Source organism: Cynoglossus semilaevis, chromosome 16 (genome assembly GCF_000523025.1).
Source record: "Cynoglossus semilaevis isolate Cse_v1.0 chromosome 16, Cse_v1.0, whole genome shotgun sequence".
In the NCBI taxonomy this organism is placed as follows: Eukaryota; Metazoa; Chordata; class Actinopteri; order Pleuronectiformes; family Cynoglossidae; genus Cynoglossus; species Cynoglossus semilaevis.
In genome coordinates this window covers 10,646,364-10,666,488 of record NC_024322.1, presented here as the reverse complement: position 1 = coordinate 10,666,488, position 20,125 = coordinate 10,646,364, and the positions used below count along the sequence as shown (strand labels likewise).

The following is a 20,125-nucleotide window of genomic DNA, read 5'->3' as shown; positions in this document are numbered from 1 at the left end:
ATCTTATTCTTATCTTATTAAAAAATACAAACGCAACCACTGTCTATTTTCGTCAGTTGAGAGATGAATGTATGTTAAGTGAAGAAAGTGTGTTTGAATCTACGGATGAGAGACTCTAGTTATATATTAATCTTAAAAAAGTTTTTTGTTGCTTTTTTTAAATATGTAACTGCAGCTGGTTTGTCTCAGAGTTGTTTACTTTCTACATTCATGACTCAGCAAATACCACCACTTGACCTAGTTAGCGCTAAACAATTGAGTAGAAAACGTTGGGAATAGTTTTGTGCATCACAGGTTTAAAACTCTCAGTGGGAAAAGCCTAGAGCTCACAGTAACAGCAGTAAGTTATTTATAAAAGTAACTTGTGACAGCAGGTGTGAAAGTCAAAAAGTCAACCGTTTATTTACTGATTCTCTGACTGACAGATTCACTCATTCGGTAACTGAGCTGCATCCCTTCAAAACTCTCCTGCTTTTTCCATCCCGCTCCTTCTATTCATCAGTTCACTGCATGAAGACTCCTTGATATTGCATTACCTCTTTATTCCTCTCTTCTCTCCAGTCCCTGCCTCAGCCCCAGTGAGGAATATTGTAACTAAGTGAGTGAGGAATTTGGCCTAATGTTTTTTGCAGTCGCACACACACACTGCTACAAAGAGTCAAAGCAGTGTTGGATCTTTTTACAGACTGACACCGCCTGCAGAGACAGGGGTTACAGAGATGATACACTCAGGGTTATCAGATAACAAATCAGCAGAGACCGAATTAGAAGTAAATAAAGAGAATACAAACACAAATTTGACAATGTTTATGTGTGCCCTCTGCACTGTCAAACTGTGGGGCTAAATAGTCGCATGTGTTTAATTTTACAGTCCATTTTTCAGGCAGTTCCAGCTCTTCAGCAATGACCTTTCTCCACCACCATCTGGCGCTACCTGCCCCCCACCCACATCACTGTACTTAAGATAAACAGCTAAAAAGGTAGTTTTTTTATTTTAATTCACCAGATGCTTCGATTTGTTTTGAAATTAAAAGAAATCTTTGAACCAAATCTAAGACAATTTAACTATAATTCAAATATACTTCATATACATAGGGGCACATGTGGTTACAACGCATGCATTTATCCATAAAAACATACAGAGACCCTCTAAGGAGGAGGTCTGTGTGTGCTGTACTGCTGGTTACTGTGCTTACAGGAAACAACAGCTGACAAGCATCAGACTATTTTTGTTCTCCCCTTATTTGAGTCTAAGGAGGTGTGTGTCATTATAGGGTGCCAGAGAATCTTAAGGAGAAGACAATCCCTTTTTCAGTTGTCCTGACCCACATTCCAGGAACAACAGTCTGGAACTATACAGGACGAACCTACTGATACACAAACCAGCATCAGTACTGAGTCCAGTATTTACTCAGTCTGGTTTCTGCTGTCCAACTGTTTACTCAACTGTGTGCAGAAAAAGGAGATAGTGGGAGTGGTTGATGCCACGATTCTGTCCAAAAACACAAGCTCTGTTGGTCTGTAGTCTGAACCCTGAATAAAAGAAATTAGAAAAATCCTTAAAAAAGACGTTCAATAACTCAGCATGAAAGTTTTTTTATACATAAAAAACTAAATTTAAATCCCTGAGAACTGTGTACCTAAGATATTCTTTTCATTTCCACATACAAAGTTAACACATACCAGGTTTTTACTGATTGTGACATCATCAAAGTTGTAGAATACATGCTTCTATTACCTACGTGACTTTCATTCAAATGATGCAACGTTTAGCAATGATCAATATTTCACCATAGCATATAGGTGACATTTTGTGGCCCGTGTTTTCAATTGAAATGTGGTATTTTTCTAAAAGCTCTATGTATAATGTCTAATTTCATCTTTTTTTATTTTTATCCTTGGTTTTATTGATATATTTCTAGTGTGAAGACAGCATTGCTTTGAATATTTGTTTGTCAATTTTGTTCCATTACAGAAAGATTTGTTTCCTTCCGTTAATAAGATAAATTAAACTGACTGTTGGCATTTTCTGCATGGTGTCATCACTCTGGTTTAACCACACACTGCACTTCACCCAAAAAATAAAAAATAAAACATTTTGGGAAATTTCTGTACTCCCCGATCAACACACACTCCCACGGTGTATTCCAATGCCACAATTGACTGAAATGCATCATGAATGTTAACCGACAAATGATTCTATGACCTACAGCTGCAGCCTGGAGCTAACTGACTTTACTTGTTACGTCTGTGCTGCCAAAAAGCCCCTCCTCGGACAGACCTCGGAGCCTGTAGCGTCACTTGAAGTTCACGTCAGTGCAGTCCTCCTTACCAAAGTCACACACGCGCGCGCACACATCCACTGAAATATCAACCACACACACCCGTGCACGTGCACGCGCTCGCGCCGACACAGTCCTCGCCTGCTGCGCTCTGCGCCGCTCTCCATTCCAGGACGCTCAGAAGGAGACCCGTGGGATGTTACCAAGAACTTTTTTTTCCCCAGTTTAAATCTTCTTGTGTTAACTTTTCTATCGCTCTTACATCTCCTGACAACTCTTTTCCCGTGGATTCCCCGCTCAGTGCAACGCTGTCGGATCTAATGAGAGAAGAAACGCTTTAATTGCATATCAAATTTCCGAAACGCGCCGTTGGATTAAAATCTGAATTTGAAGGAGGCAAAAATGAACACTTGTGTGAAATAAGATTATTATCTGGACAAAAGGATTTTAAGGTGAGTTCCTTAATTGGCATGCTTTGGTGAATGTGCAATAATCTGAGTAATTTACTTTCGCTTCAGCTTCTAGATGGGAATTCATTTAAGTGTAGCTGCAAGTGTGTGTGTGTGAGAGAGAAAGACTCAGACTTACTTTTTAAATGTTTTACCCTTGTGTTTCCGGGGTTTTATTTTACCACCCCATTCCGTTTTTACTTTCTTTTGATTCTAATTGTGATCGACTGTGTTTATTCTCCACTTTACCCCCGGGTGTGTGATGTTTGGACCCCAAATGTGTGTTTTCAGTTTTTTGTTTTTTCTGAGACAGGTGCAGTTTGTCTCTGTAGCTCTGATGTGGGTATAAAGAGTAAAGATTGAAGGTGTCATATGGTAAAAGTTCCCTCAAGTCAACTTTGTGGCTTTGTGCTACATAAATAAAGTCCACTTAGGATCTCTCTGTGTGTGTGTGTGTGTGTGTGTGTGTGTGTGTGAGAGGGAGTGAGGAGAACAGAGATTCCCATCTGGATTTTAGAAGCCATCCCTGTAGTGCACTTTGCTGTTCTCCATTACTCTTCATTTCCTTCTCCTCTCTGGCAGAGATCATCTCAGTGTACGTCCTCCTCTGGTGGACTGAAGATGTATGGGTCTGTACGTGTGACTGTGCCACAGGTGGCGCTGCTGCTGCTGCTGCTGCTGACAACTGTTGTTCCTGGCAGCCATTCCTGCCCCAGAAGTTGTAACTGCTACCAGGCCAGCGAAGTGCACTGCACTTTTCGCTCTCTCCTCACTGTACCACCTGGTCTGCCTTCACACACACGCCGCATTAACTTAGGGTAGGAAAAACACACCCACACATGCTTGCGAGCAGGAACGCATGCACTGTTACAAAATGGTTTTCGAGTTTAGGTGCTATACTGAAAAAAAAAAAAAAAACTCCCACAAATCTGTGACCTATACGTTTTGAGTCAAATATCCAGACTTGACAACACTATAAAAGCTCATCCCCCATCATTCACCTCTGCCTCTGACTTTTAAGAGCAGCTGACGTCATTTGAGTGGCCTCACTGACACCTACTGGGGTTTTCCCCCCGGTCAATATTTCTGATGAAAAAACATTCTGGCGAATTTAAGGAGAAAAGGCAGAACCAGAGAGACGGTTATGAAGAAGTACAAAAACACACTGGTTGTAAACAGCAGCTGCTGGACAAAAACAATCATTCAACAATCATTAGTTGTTTTTAACAATGCATTGAGCTGCATGGAAGATAAACTATGGATTAATCACAATTAATCATGATAAATCATTATCAATAACCATTTCTATTTATGTAAAACATTCATTTTGCTTGAACAAAAACACAAATAGCATCAGATAGAATATATGTGTTATTATATTATATTTATGAGAAAAATGTAAAAAAAAAAAAACTTTAATCTTGGTGGATTTAGTCATTACTGTGCCTCTGGACAGGGTCTTGTCGAACGCCTCAGTATGCAGTTATACAGTCCTAGCAATATCTACTGTACAGCAGTGATCGGGAGTATCACTGTAGTACTATTCAGTGATTTAATACTTGGTGAATCTACCTCCTGGATGGACCAATGATTTGGATTCTTTTTAGTTGCCATGACTCTACTGTAGCCATCTGGTAAACATGTGTAGACTGCACAAATAACATCATGCGAAGGCATGATTCAATGGCATTTAACTGCTGTACTGTAAGTACTGTATGACCCACATTTGGGCCATGGATATTTCTATATTTAATCCCGTTTGCGCCTCTGTAGGTTCAACAGCATCAACACGATTCATGGCACTTCCCTGGCTGGGCTAACGGAAGCGGAACTGCTCATGCTCCACAGCAACTCTCTTCAGCATCTCCCAGATGCAGTTTTCAAAGATATGAAATCACTGCAGGTAAATGTCAAAAGCAGATATAACGTTGTGAATAGAAATGCAAATGTGGAGGATTTTGTTGCCACCGCATTCAGTGGAGGACTTACTTTTTGTTGTTGTAGCGATAAGAGGTATCTATTGCTGCTCCCTAGTTTACATTTCAAACAGCTCACAGCAGTCAGCATTAAAACTATCTCAGAGTTTGTTTTGCCAAACCAAACCAAATGGTGCTGGTTCAGTGAAATAAATAAATGTTAATAGGCATTGTAGGAAGTTGACCTGATTTTTTCCCCTACATTTTTAAGCCTAGACTTTATGTACAAAACCTCCTGACTGAGGTAGGCAGACTGTGTTTCTGCAGGGCAGCCTGGCACTAAATCTTTCTTCGTATGCCATAATTGTACTTTCTAGTCTGCGTGGTTTCCTAACGATGACGGATGATGCTCCTAAAATGAACAGAACAGAAGGTTTTGGTTTTCACATCGTACATAATGTGGTTGTTATCAAAATGTACAGTTATTTTGAAGGGGCTGATAAAAAGGTAAAGAGGATGCGTCGTTGACAAATGTGCCAATTCTGTGGTCACTTTGGTTGACAAGAAAATTCATAAAAAAATCCATTTCTGTTTTTAAACCTGATACTTGGACCAATATGGGAGCTAATAAAAACACTCTACAAGCTCCAGTCCCCATCTTCGGCACATATTTTCTCATTTCTGCGGAGCTAATGCATGATTAATGTGCCATCAGTCTTTTCACCACTTGGTGACAAGGAGACACACCGGCTGCTTTAGCAGCAACCTGAGGGCAGGGTAAGCAGTGTGTCGGAAAGTGAAATTACTCAACAAGCCATTGTTCCCCTCACCTCCCAGGCTCATGCTGATATATACGCCATTGTGCGATAATAAGATCCATATTTCCATGTGTTGACATAGTCATGTGCTATATCTGTCTCTTCCAGTTAAGTAGCCTCTCCGGGGAGCAGATTTATCATAAGCCTCGTGGAATTACAATCCCACAGCCTGATTTTATAGTTTCTTTCATCCTCAAATTTTGTGGACTCTCCTGGACACAGCCAGCGGACCAACGATCCTCTGGACTCTTGCTGAGGATAAAGAGCTAAAATTCTAGTCTATTCTAATTTGACCTGATATCCTGTGCTTTCACCTGGTACATGCACACTGTACATCATCTCCCAGTGTACTCAGGGTGGCTGTTTATATTTGACAGCCACACACATCAAGGTACTCAGAATGAACTCAGGATGTATTCAGTGGTGACATGTACAGTGGTGTGGTTCAGCAACCATCGTTAGCTTAAACCTGGTTAGACTAATGGTTGGAGTTTTGTAATATTAACACTGAAGCAAATGCCAAATTTCAAGTGAACTTTAAATGAAACCTGTTAAAATGAATGGAGCTTTAGAAAAACTAAAACTAAAAAGACAATTTAAGAACTTTTTTTTTTATTCAGATGAGGCTAAGATGCAGTTTTCCCTCTAAATCATTAGACAGAAACTCTAAAAAAGTAAAAAAAAAGAGTGACTTTAAAATAAAAGGTTCCTAAACCCTTTACTAAAGCATGGTAGAGGCTCTGTAATGGTCCAGGGCTGTATTTATTCAGTGGTGCTGAGAAACCCTTATCCAGCCTTGTCTGACATAGTACGTCATACTGATTTATTAATACAGTTCTTCAAATCACATGAATAAAAGAGAAATATGACATTATTGAGGTGGACTGTTCATTTGGAACAGTTGACACTGATGTCATATTTTTGGGTTTTAACAGAAATACAGAGGAAGCACAAAACATATGCTCGCCACTGAAGTTTTTTTCTTTTTTTCTTACAAACAGATTCTTTATCCCCGTTCCAATGCTTCTCATATCATTTGTCATTAATTCACTTTACAAGCATGTGGTGTCCAGGGACAGATATCTCTGCCTCTCTCTCTGTCAGCCTTGATGTGTATTTTCCTATTTCTTGTCTAATCCTCCATTTCTTCCGCTCACTTCATTTCCTTCACTCACACAGATACTGAAGCTGAGTTATAACAAGCTGAGAGAAATCTCTTCATCTCTGACCTTCTCCGGCCTGACCTCACTGCTGCGACTGTACTTGGATCACAACCTTCTCGAGTATATCCATCCCCGAGCTCTACTCCAGCTGCCTGGCCTCAGGCTGCTACGTCTGCAAGGAAACAGACTCCATCAGTTGCACCCGCACACACTGTGCACACTGTCTCTGCTGAATACTTATTACTTTTCTACTCTTAGGTGAGCTTTTTTTCATTAAGTTTGTATTATAATCGTGTGCAACTTCCTATAACTTCAGTAAAGAGAACAAAGACTGTTTACCTTGTTGTCTATAAAATGATCAACAACTGGAAGCCTGAAAGATTGGAATGAACTGATTTATTTCTCAAACAAAATCTCCAGAGCTGCAAAGCATCTACATCTGGAGTGACTCTCAAGCAAATATTATTGGACAATTTTTTATGTCTTGTCATTGTTTTCAAGACAATATCATCGCCTGTCCTCATGCTTACACTGAGGCGTAGCTTGAGATTAAAAAGGTGATGATGAAAATAATAAAAGTGATGAACGATGTTCCTCCGCCCTATCCTGTCAGCCCCTCCCACATCCTCTCCTCCCCCTCTTCAGCTCATTGTTTGCCTTGCTCTTTCATTTAGGCACTTAGACGTGTCCAACAACAGTCTGACCACACTGGCCAAAGACACTCTGACAACAGCACCACTGCTGGAGACTGTCATGTTGCAGGCAAATCCATGGAGCTGTGACTGCAGGATGAACTGGCTTTCTGCTTGGAGTCTGGCTCACCCAGGTGACTTTTAACTAACGTGTTACGTCTCCTATTGTCTCTCACATTCAAGGGCACCATCCTAATTTAAAAACGATCAAAAACAAATGTTTTGTAAAGCAATGAATGCATACAAGTGTGCGTCAGGGTTACAAAAAGGACAAAGGTAAAAACAATAGTTCATTCACTTTCACTAATTCACAATAGGTTTGGAAACAGATGTTAATCGTTTTATAATAATAATTTGGATAACATTACTGAAATGTCTCTTTTCTGTTTTATTCGACTTTTGAATCTTTTCCCATATGTGTTTTGCGGCTGTCATTGAGTTGTACTAAGAGAGAAGACAGCCCTGTGAAATGGCTCATTCATATGCCAGACTTAACCTGCCATGACTAATTCACGGCGACAGCACTGATCTGTGCAGGCAGCAGAAACATAGGCCAGTGACTGCCATAATATAATGAAGTGTTGCATATTTACAATTTATGAGAAGATGGGACAACTATACCTAATTAGTCTGCGATAATAGAGAACGGAAATAAATGTTGAAAAACAGCAGAGCAATACGACACAGCTGATATCTGGAAAGAGCTCAATTTTGCAATTATTTTTTTGTAAAAGCGTTGAGATTCTCTATACAGTTAATATACCAGAGATGGTAATGCATTCACCTAATGATGTAATTTTCTCTCTCTCTTTCTCTCAATTAGGTTTAATGAAATGTCCTGGGGGTCCTCAGTGCCCAACGTGTGCATCACCAAATTCTCTTCAAGGGCAGGGCCTGCTCGATCAGATTGACCTGAAATGCACATCATCTTTCATTTCTGTGCCGGGAAGACACCCTCCACTGGAAACAGAGCCTAGTGAAATCCAAACACGAGACACTCTCAGAGAACCTTTAGGCAGTGCCTTCCTGGGTCTGTCTGACCAACAAGGCAACAGTGTTGATCTGAGTTGTAACATCACCTTGTTTTCTGACTCTCAGGATATTTCTAATTCTCCAGATCTTTCTCTTACCTCCTCTTCTCCTATCCCTCTGGCCCTGTCACTCTCCCTGGAATGCCCTACTGACAGAGAGAGCTATGAAATACTTTGGAGGATCCTTGCGTACTACAGTGAGACTGCAGTTCGCCTTGAGAGAGAAATCATGCTGGGTAAGGAGCCAGAGTTGGCATTTCGCTACAGACAGGTAGCAGAGGCAGACGGTTATTACCACACTGGAGTCAAAGCAGCTGTTAAAGTCAAACCGCAGTGGTTACTACAGCCAGCTGTTAGCATTCAGCTGAACAGAGCTCAGTCAAATGGGAACAAAGTTCACCTTATATACTCGACAAGAGTTTCTGCTCATCCAGATCCTTTATCTTATCCATCAACATCCTCCCCTGCTCCTCATCCATGGGTTTTGATTTCGGCTAATCGTACCACTGCTGCTTTCGCAGCCATATCAGGCAGTAAAGTGGAAATCTCCTGTCCGCTTCTAAGTTCTGGACACCCCAAGGTACAATGGATTCTTCCTGATGGATCTAAACTCAACTCTCCTTTCCGCATTCAGGATGGTAGGATCCAAGCCTCAGCTACTGGTTTGCTGCTACGAAACGTGAAGCTCTCAGATTCTGGACTTTATTACTGCGTAGCCTACGCCGGCAAAGACGTAGATGTTCTACCCCTGCGTCTGGCAGTGGAGGAGTCCTCTGTTCCACCATCAGGAGAGCAAGTGGCACCGCCTGTCACTGGAACAGTTGGAGAACCTGTCACTCTATCATGTAATGCAATGGGTTCACCAACTCCTGATCTGACATGGATTATGCCTGATGGAAATATGCTACGTTCTGAATTAGTTGTACCTAAAGGACTCACTATACAACCTAATGGAAGCCTCTCTTTACCTAACCCTTCTGTGAAGGATGCTGGTCATTACCGCTGCATTGCAGTCAACTCCTATGGTAGTGACGCTCTCTCCACAATGCTTGTATTTAAATCAAAACCCCTTCCTACACTGAGGACTTCATTTCCCAGAGGTCCACAGTCAGCTGCTGGCAGGTCGACCCGGATACGAGCTCCTTTACTTAATCAGATATTGGAAGGATCTGGTGATGAAGTGGAAGAAGACAGATCTTATGTTGCCAATAGGAACCTTCCCAGAAACAATCAACGTCCCCCACACACACGTTATCCAAATGGAAGTCTTCGCCGACGAGGGCCTGTGAGAGATGGCTCATTGAGAAGAAAAGGAAGTGAAATATCCTCCACAGATCTCAGAAGAAATCGCTTTGACACTAGGCATAGAATGGCTACAAACAAACAAAGAATAGACCCCCAGAAATGGGCTGACATATTGGCTAAAATACGTCTTAAGACTGCAAACAATGCTAATAGCCAACCCATTACAACAGCACAACCGACAACAGCACCTGTAGTAGACAGAGAAACAACCAGAGACGAGGGAGTGAAAATACTGGACAGAAGTACAGCTGAGGTAACAGTAGTAGATGATGACATTGAAGGGTCTTCTGTTGATGATTCTGTTCTACAAGAAGAAGGCCTACAGCCCATCTACCCTGTTCTCACTGAAAAAAGAACGGACACAGTGATAGAAAGACAAAAAGAGACATCAACACTAACACAGACAACGACGGAGACACAGACACTGAGCCCAGGTCTGTACACAGAGGCCAACACAAAGACAGAGAGTAATGACATTATTCAAAAAACTGCCGAAAGATTCAATCCAGGAGTTAATCCAAAACCACATAGGACAAGGCCTCAGTACCCATGGCAGAGACCTTTACCAAATCTGGCTACAGGCACTCACCCTCAAAAACCGTGGAACACTCGCAGAAGGATTGGACAGCAAAGACGAATCACCAACAGGACAAGGGGGCAACCTTTGACTCCACCCAAACCTCACCCTGACCCTACAAAACAGAACTCACAAACAGCAACACCTGACACTTCCACAGATCAAAGTCATACGTTGTCTGCACCAACAACAACTCGGCCTACGTTGTTGACAAAGAATGATCCTATTAGGACTGGTTCAAGTCACAGTGTGAATCCTCTGTCTCCTCATATTTCTTATTCTCCTAGTATCTCAGACTCGGGATCTGTCTACCTCTCATTACCTTCCTCTGCCGCCCCCGTTACCTCATTATCCCCTTCGTACATTAACCCACAAACAGACACAGTGACTCACTCCGCTGATATCCTGAAAACTGCAGAGTCCACATTCTTCAACGCAGTAACACCAGCGACGACTCACTCGAATGTTGTGATCTCACAGATGCATGTGCCAGACACACATGGGACACAGACTCACACAAACCCACACACAGTCCTGGGAAAACACATTGATGAGCCTTTCAGTAAAGACGGGGAGAGGAATTTGTTGGATGTGTCGCATGAATCATATTCCAACAGCCTCTCTTCCTCTCGCCTCTCTGTCATTTCCTCCACTGCCTCCAGTCCAACTACTGCAGAAACCACAACTCTTCAAACTACCCTCAAGAGTTCTCTTTTAACTAGTTCTGTGATAACAACTACAAGTGCAACAACAAGTACAACTGTTGAGGATACACCAACCACAACAGCTTCGCCTGTCACAACCAAACAAATCATGTCTAGTACTGCAAGAACCATGTACGCCCCTCTGTCTATGACTATGCAGAGTACTGCAGCTCTTCCTAACTTCACAACTACCTTAACGCCCATTGTTATTCAAACTACTACTAGTCCAAGTACTATTAGTCCAACTACTACAACTAGTCCTACTACTACTCCTACTAGTCCTACTCCTACTTCAACTACTCCTACTACTACAACTAGTCCTACTACTTCTACTACTACTACTAGTTTTACTTCAACTAGACCTTCCACTATGACTTCTACTACAGGTAGAAGTATTAAAACCTTGGACAAATTTATTCTCACAACAAGAAATTACAGCACTACAACTAGTACTGCTACAACAACCACCACCGAGGCCACTACCAGAGCACCTGCCATTACGCCGTTAACTTCTACGACAACAACGTCAACAAGTACCAGACTGGTAACATTCAGAGAGAGGCCAAGTGCCGGCCGGTTTAATACCCAAGGCAGACCTGTCCCTGGGGCTTCAAGCCAGAGTCAGTCACCACCTGACTGGAGGAATCCTGGAGCTAATTCAATCCCTGATTCACACAGCAGCAGACCACACTGGTCGCCGTCTCTCCCTGCTGTCCCTGGGGTGAGTCTAAATCTCCTAAAAGTACACAATATTGACACTACTCTGATGGATGACAAAAAACAACTTAGTATAACCACAATTTATCATCTTTCAGTTTTGCCAGGTCTCTGTTCCTTGCTTTTATTCATTCATTCACTTAGTGATTTCTTAAAGTGCACATTTCAAGACAGTTAGCAGCAAATGCAAACAGGACTATTATTCTTTATTAGTCAATGATGTGGAACATCATCTGACATTTTCTTTAAAAACGAGAGCCAGTCCTGAAAATCACAACATTCACTCAGTTACATATGCACAGCATCTTTGACTCAGCAAGACCTGAAGCTAAAGCTTAGCAAAAAAAAAAAAAAAAACAACAAAAAAAAAACACCCCACATCAGCTCTCAAAATAGCCTAATCTTTATCCATATGACCTGCTGTTAAACCTGGTGGATGTTCAAATACATCAGTGGATGCATTTTTACAGCCATTCTTCTGATTTCTGAGAGCTCTGCCAGATTCTCCATCAGTTTAGATATGAAAAACACATGCTGGGTAATTAACCACATCTGTGGATTTTGAATGTAATCCCAAGTGAATTAAAATAATCAATTGGTAATTCATTACTTAGACTGTATTGGCAAGCAGATACAGATCAAAACATTGGGCTCTTGCCAATGATTTATGTATAATCTGGGATCATAATAATCTCTGATGTGTAATCGTTTGTAACAGCATACATATATAAGCCGGATTGCTGATTTTGTTCTTTCCTTTGACGTTATAATCTGTTTTTTTTTTAAATATTTTTGACAGCCCTCAGTTTCACGATCGAGACCTAGAATTGCCGACCCACACATCAGGGTAGTGTCATTCCCAGCAGACAGCACTGCCAGGCTGACATGTGAAGCTGAGGGGGAGCCAAAACCTTCCATCACATGGACCAAGGTTGCCACTGGTACGCACAGAGCCAAACACACAACATGGTACACCAAAGTCATATTTAAAACAATCAGGACTCAGGATTTACATTTTATTGAAGCTGATATTTTTTCTGCGTTTATCATAGGAGATAATACGTTGAATTTAGTGCAGTGAAAACAGATTTTACTGCTGGAACACCATTAACACCCATCATTATGCACTGGCATGCACACAACAGACTTCTCTTGAGCTCACCATGTGGGGAAAAATATATTTTAAGAAAATAATGGAACATTCTGTGCACTGCATCACTGGTTTTACTTCATGCTGTGCCATTCGGTGTGTCTCTGTTTCTCATTTCCTCACTGCCATTTATTCACTTTCTAACTTTCACAATTCGTCTCTGTTTTTCTGACTGCTGTCTGTTATTCCCACACCCAGGAGCAGTGATGTCAATCCACTCCAAGGCTCAGCGTTTTGAGGTCTTGCCAAATGGCACACTTGTTATCCAGAATGTTCAGCTGCAGGACAGGGGCACATACATATGCAGTGCACAGAGTTTTCTGGGCCGTGACAGGTGAGTTTCTATTCTAAGCACATTGAACCTTATTTAAAAAACAACCTTGAAATAGTTTAATTAATAGATCCTGAAATTTAAAAAAAATTATATATATATGATAAGACATGACTGTAAGATGAAACAGTTTTGTCTTCAGAGCTTTGTTAATCGCTGCCACACAACTTATTTCACAATTTATTTAGACCTTGGCTTTAGACCTTAAAAATGAACTATTTTGTCATTGGAACAGACTTTAAGTTGAACTTTATAGAAGTTACAACATTTTTTGTTAAATAAATGTAATAGTGAAGTACGACTTACATATTTTATAGTATTTATTACACTGTAACAAAAACAAAACATAGACCAGATCTGATTTACTACCTTTAAAAGGTGACTGCTTATTAGTGTTTGCAAAATAGAATGTTTGTGAATCCTGCTCCCAAATTGTGGATTTCTGTTGGGCATTAATTACAGAGGGGTACTTATGTCTTGGCCAAGGAGGATAAATATAAAATGATTAACAGTTCATGACTGTTTATTATGACAGGTTGTTAACTACTCTGGAAGTGAGGACCCGCCCTCCACGCATGCAGCTGGCAAGTTACAGAGAAGCCACTATTCATCAGGGTGGAGAGGTGCTATTGGAATGCCAGGCAGACGGTGTTCCCGCCCCTCTGCTGTCATGGGTTCTGCCTGATCGTACTGTGCTGACGTTCTCTGCCCCCTTGGCCAAGCACATCTCTATGGACACTAATGGAACGCTCCATATCTCAGGAACCTTGCCAAGAGACAGAGGAATGTATCGATGTGTGGCTTCAAATTCAGCAGGCGCTGCCAGCTCCTCTGTGCGGCTACATGTGTCCTCGTTACCCCCAGTGATACAACAGTCCAGAGTGGAACACCTGCTCCTGCCTCCAGGGAGGCCTCTTTATGCTCACTGCTCGGCCCGAGGGGCTCCACCACCGACCCTGCGATGGAGAATCCCAGATGGGACTCTCGTTCGCCCATCCCAGTTCCTCCATGGCAATCTGTTTGTCCTGCCTAACGGAACACTGCATATTAGTAGAGTTGAACCAAAAGACTCAGGTAGTTATGAGTGCACTGCCAGCAATGCTGTTGGTGCTGATAAGAGAACAGTGAGTGTTAAGATTCAGTTGGAGGCCGGGGGAGAGAGGAGCGGAGGAGTACAAAAAGAAATGAAAGAAACAGGTGGAAAAACATCAGCTCCACATTCACCAAGAGACAGGACTGTGTACAACCCTGTGGACCAGACAAATATATTCAACATCCCTAAAGTTTCTCCACCATTGTTTGCAGACAGATCTAGGACCCCGCAGATCTCCCCAGACTTTTCTGATCCTCCCTCAAACTCTCACACACCAAATTTCACTTATTCACCTGCTAAGAGCAATAAAACAGTGAATGTCTCCACCACACACTTGACAAACGTTGACAAAACAAATACTGCTAAACTCCAGTTGAGTAATGCACACAACCCCAAAGTCCCGCCTTCCTCCCCACACAACAAGAGCAGAGCCTCAGCTGTTCTGCATCCACTGCCTGTCTCACCGTTCACAAAAGCCCAAATCACGTCTACATCAGCCCCCATTACTTCTGTTCACTATGGAGGATTTTTGCAGCTCCACTGTTCTGTAACTGGTACCCCTGCACCCATCATCATTTGGAGGACACCAGTGAGGAAACTAGTGGATGTGAATTTCAGGTGGGTTCATGGTTCTCTGCCTAAATGCAACTGTTCTTCAGAAAAATGATCTCAATTTGAACTTAATATTTTCTTAGATCTACTAATATTTTTGTAACAATATATGTAATGGTTATTTGTCTGTACCAAAATTGATTCTTTATGGAGTTTTTTTATGTCTGACTTTAATTTCCAGTTTTGATAGCCGCTTGAAAGTGCATCCAAATGGCACACTGTCAGTCCGAGCAGTAACAGAGAAGGATGCTGGAGATTACCTCTGCATTGCACGCAACAAGGTTGCAGACGACTATCGCCTCCTGCGTGTCTCTGTGGCAACACAACCTCCCAAAATTGAACCAAAACATCCACTTAATCAAATGGTTTCATTTGGCAAACCACTGAAGGTCAGCTGATCCCTTATGTCCCCCTGTTCTCTAAAGAAGAATTCTTCAAATGAATACTTAACATTTTTTTCCATAATAACCAAAGTGATTTTGTTCTGTGTAGGTGGACTGTCAGGCTTCAGGACTACCTGACCCAGCTGTGCACTGGAGTTTACCAGATGGTACCATGGTTAACAGTGTGTTGCAGGGAGAGGACAGAGGAGGACGTACACGCAGACTTACAGTTTTTGACAATGGAACATTATTGGTTCCAGCAGTGGGTATGAGGGAAGAAGGTGAATATACGTGTTATGCAGAAAACCAAGGAGGTCAAGATACAATGAAGGTGAATATGAAGGACTATTACTGTTTGGAGATAGAGAGAATTTTGTAATCTAGTTGTTCTTTCTCTGTTGTGGAACATTGATTCCAAATTCTTCTTTTCCTCAAAAAAACAAAAACAAAACAAAAAACAACAAGGTATTTGTTTTAAGACTAAAAAAAAACAAAAAACAAAAAACAACAAGGTATTTCTTTTAAGACTAAAAAAAGAAGCTAAAAATCAAAATGTACTGTACAATTTGTGTGCATCTTTAAAGAAAAGCATAAAGCAAAAATATATTGATTATTAATTGAACCTTCTTTCAGGTCAAAGTGAAGGTCATGATGTCATCGCCACCAGTCTTCACAGATGAAAAAACCTACCAAACCATCAAAGTGCGTCAGGGGACCACTGCCAGTATACGCTGTCAGGCCAGGGGAGATCCCGCGCCTAGAGTGACATGGCTTTCCCCTGGCAATCGTGTCATCCCGCAAAGTCTTGGCTCTGGATTCTATTTTGAGAGAGTGGTAGTGGTCTCTGGTGGAACGCTGGAGATACGTCAGGCTCAGAAGATCGATACAGGAAACTACACCTGTCGAGCAAGTAACTCCGCTGGGGAGAGGAACATGGTGGTCAGTCTGGAGGTGGAGCCTTTTAATCATCTGATAAGTGGCCAAGTGGGAGGTAGAGCTACAAACATTAACCATGCGGGAAGGACACCATATGGATTTACCAGTGGAACCTTGAGCAATCTAGATGCAAGAAACAGCATCAGCACCGGCCACAGTAACATCAACGTTCAACCAAATGTTGGCATTAATGCAGCCTCCAGCGGCTCTAATCCTGCCCTAAGGAGTGATCATCGAAATGGATATAACAGACCTGTCAGTGGGATTACAACACCATTTGGAAGAAGTGTATCCGGTGGGGGGGCAAGTACTGTGGCAAGGAATGTAGATAATAAAGCAGACGATATCGGAAGTAGCAGTAGTTCTGGCATCGCCAGTGGTAATAGTGTGGTGACCAGCCGCAGCACAGCTACAGCAGATGGTGTAGAAAAGAATTCAGGAAGAAATTTTAATGACGTCCTTACCGGAAGGGCTGCTAATGTTGATAATGGCCAGACAAGTCCTGCTTCTAGAAGCAGCAGTGCTAATAATGGTGGACGTGAAGCTGGCGCATCCAGAGGAAGCTGGTACAGTCGCAGTAGCTATGCAGGAATTGCCAGTGATGACATCAGGAAAAGTGGTATACCAGCTGTTAGTCATAGTGGCCAGAAAAACTCTACTAGCACAGTTGTAGGTGTGGTGTCGAAAGGGAAGCAAAAAGTTGTGAGAGGGACAACTGTTCTCTTGCCCTGCCCCTCCCATGGCTCTCCTCCACCTCGTGTGACCTGGCTCCTGCCAGGAAATGGAGTGTTACCTTCTCCTCACTACGGTAGTCGGCAAACTGTGCACAGAAACGGCTCCTTAGAGGTGCGAGGAGTGCGGCCGACCGATGCTGGCACACTGGTGTGTGTGGTGAGTGGTGAGAGAGGAGAAACAAGAATCCATGTGGAGTTGGAGGTATCTGACTCACAAGAGGAGCCCAGATATGCTCACAGAGAACCAGTAGTGGAGAAACTAGTGCAGAAAACAGCTGGTCTACTTGAGACACGTCAGTCAGGAGGCTCATTGGATTCAACTCGTTCCTCAGATCCAGTGTTGTCAGATAAGCCACGTCCAAGGTTCCCAGTTACACAACACCCACCTCAAAGGGGTTTGACTTTACCTCCCGCAGCCCGACCTCTTGGCTTTCCACCACAGTCTGCTGGCGTTAGGTCAGAGGCAGCAGTGAGTACCAGAACAGGCTCCATAGTAACCATCATTAGTGGAGAAACACTTCGCCTACTGTGCCCTCCTCCTCAAAACCCAAGATACGACCAGAGCTCTCTTTTGTGGACCATGCCAAGTGGCAATGTACTGTCCCGGGGTGAGAGTGCTGACTCAGGTCGATACACAGTCCATGAGGACGGGACCCTCATTGTGCAACAAGCCACTACATTTGATCGGGGAACCTATTCTTGCAAATCCACCAGTTCCAACTCTTCCCTCGTTTCAGTTCTCACAGTTCCTGTCATCATCATTGCCTACCCACCACGTATTACAATAGGTCCTTCACCTGTAACCTACACACGGCCAGGGGTTGCTGTGGAGCTGCCCTGTCTGACCATCGCAACACCTAGAGCAACTGTGATCTGGGAGACACCAGACCTGGCGCAGCTGAGAACGATGGGCCAGGCTCGAATCTATGGAAACCGCTACTTAAGTCCTCAGGGTTCTTTGGTGATTCAGAACCCAACGAGTAGAGATACTGGCTTTTACAGATGCACTGCCAAAAATGTAATAGGAATAGACACCAAGGCAACTTATTTACATGTTATGTAATGAAATCTAGTAGCACACACACACACAGACAATAGGTAAGAAAGGGAGAGAGTAGAAATACTGACACTCTACCAGTCTTCTTTACTGGTAAATGAACTGAAAAGTCTCCATCATGCCCAATGGAACTGCAAGTCTCTGTTTATACTGTTGATTCTTAAAGTAGACACTACTAATACATAATTCATATGCCATTTATTTAAAGGTAAATGGCTTAATAACACTGTTCTGTTTCATGTCTGCAGTCACAATCCCCTCCACAGGTTGTACTTGTATGAATAGACATGACAATGGTGCTGCAAAACCTTAATATCTCTTTTATCTGGCTGTTACATAGACTGTGTGAGCAAAAGATGCACTGTAGGTCAGCTGTACATCTGTTGTTGAAAACTGAATGGAAGAACTCTGCTATGTTTTAGAAGCATCACTACATGAATGCTAGTCTGTGATAAGATATCTATTTCTTTCTTCATATCAAGTTATGACTCAGTTTGGAGGAAAATATATGACAAAGCAAAATTTGCATAAGAATTTGTTTGTTTTTTTAAATGCTGCAAATCTATAAATCTATAAATACAAGGACCATTCAGATAAATTGGATTAATTCAATTGGAACTGGTAGATACAGTAAATATCCCTCCAGTCTTCTCTGCAGAGGGCGCTGTGAGTGCAGATAGATTGTTAAATATGTTTTACGGCAGACATTTGTTCAATGAATATATTACTTCAACAATAAGTAGCTACAGGGTTTCCTTTTGTGTATTTACAGCAGCTAGGAAACTTAAATCAGCCCAAGCCCCCCCCACCTCCCCATAAGAGATAAAGCTGTTAGAAGCAGAGGGCGTCATCACTGCAGATGACGACACCAACATAATTCCTAAGGAATTTTAAATAGCTGAGGATAATGAAGCATCATCATATATTAAGATTTAAAAATATATATCTTAATTACAACCGCTAATACAGGTATTTTTATGAACACTTTAGAAAAAACTATTTTAATTCTTATGGACTTTTAAAATGAGTCTGACTGATCTTTAATGTCTGGTAATTCAAACTCTCCAGTATACATATATAAACCTGTGAGAATATTGTAACCATGGGCCACATCAGAGTTAGCTTCAGGACATCATTAACCACTGTATTCTTCTCGTACATATGTTAATAATAATAGTTCTGACCCCACTGACTGTACTTGGACTGTATTCTGGAGTAGATGCCAAGGGATCTACAAACACAGGAAAAGTGTAGTGATGTTGATAAGATCGACCAATTGGCCGAGTCGTCTCTCTGCCTGTTTTTATCAATAACAACTGTCATAATCTGCATGTTATTCAACAATCTGTGTTGTGTTTGTGCACAGAGCAAGTAGCTCTGTGCACGTCTGTTTCCATTTTGTACTTAAATTATTTTTCTTTTTGTTTTTGTAAGACACCAGTGTTTGGTCTTCGAGGAAGGGAAATTGGTAAATGTCATGATGTATGTTAGATACTTCACCAGCAAAGTGAGCGATTGCTATATTTTTAACTGCTCAATTTTATAAATAAAAATGAAAAAGAAGTGTTTTGGTCTATTAAAGTTAGCGGCGGACGCAGGGCTTTGTGTGTGAGTGTGTGTGCACGTGTGTGTTTGTGTGTATTAAGTGTAAGAAAGGAATAAAATGTAATGGAACTGTCAAAGTGGAGAAAGAAATTTCTCCTTCAGTAAAGTATGAGAACAGAAACTCTTTATCTTCTACTCAGCTGATGAAGCAGGAAATGGGGTCTTTACTGCATGAGACACATATTGCTGACATCATATTCCTCACACTTGGAGGTACGATAAAAGTCCCAGCAGTCAGCAGTCTAACTTCACGACAGTTCAACTACAAACCGCAACCAAATTTTACCACCTACCTCCAACTTTAACCAGTGCCTTCAAAACGAGGTTCTGCCTCATTGGGACCTCGCATTATCTACAACAGTTCTGTGAAAAAGAGTGCTATACTCACTAAAAAAAAAGTGCAACGTCGGTACTGTTTGTGTAACATTTGTACTGTTGGAGTCGGGATGGGCTCCATCTTGCTTCACACAACACTTTGTGGTCTTTTGTCATCACGCAGTGGAGGTCTGTGTGCGCACCAACAGCTGTCTGGCATTAATGTCAACACTCCAAACATTTGTGTTTGCATGT

General features: G+C 41.9%; 1 protein-coding gene and 1 long non-coding RNA gene across 2 annotated transcripts in view; one reads left to right on the top strand and one right to left on the bottom strand.

Annotated features, from left to right (window-relative positions):
- LOC112488264 (uncharacterized) overlaps positions 1-20,125 on the bottom strand; it is a 116,482-nt gene that overhangs the window by 70,135 nt on the left and 26,222 nt on the right. The window lies entirely within an intron of this gene.
- On the top strand, positions 111-19,516 carry LOC103392092 (matrix-remodeling-associated protein 5-like). The gene is made up of 12 exons (XM_017040174.2): positions 111-2,734; positions 3,314-3,549; positions 4,505-4,634; positions 6,645-6,886; positions 7,303-7,454; positions 8,144-11,658; positions 12,454-12,595; positions 13,003-13,138; positions 13,671-14,846; positions 15,022-15,229; positions 15,333-15,554; positions 15,857-19,516. The coding sequence occupies exons 2-12, from the start codon at positions 3,353-3,355 to the stop codon at positions 17,954-17,956; spliced, it is 8,220 nt and encodes a 2,739-aa protein (XP_016895663.1). The 5' UTR covers positions 111-2,734; positions 3,314-3,352; the 3' UTR covers positions 17,957-19,516.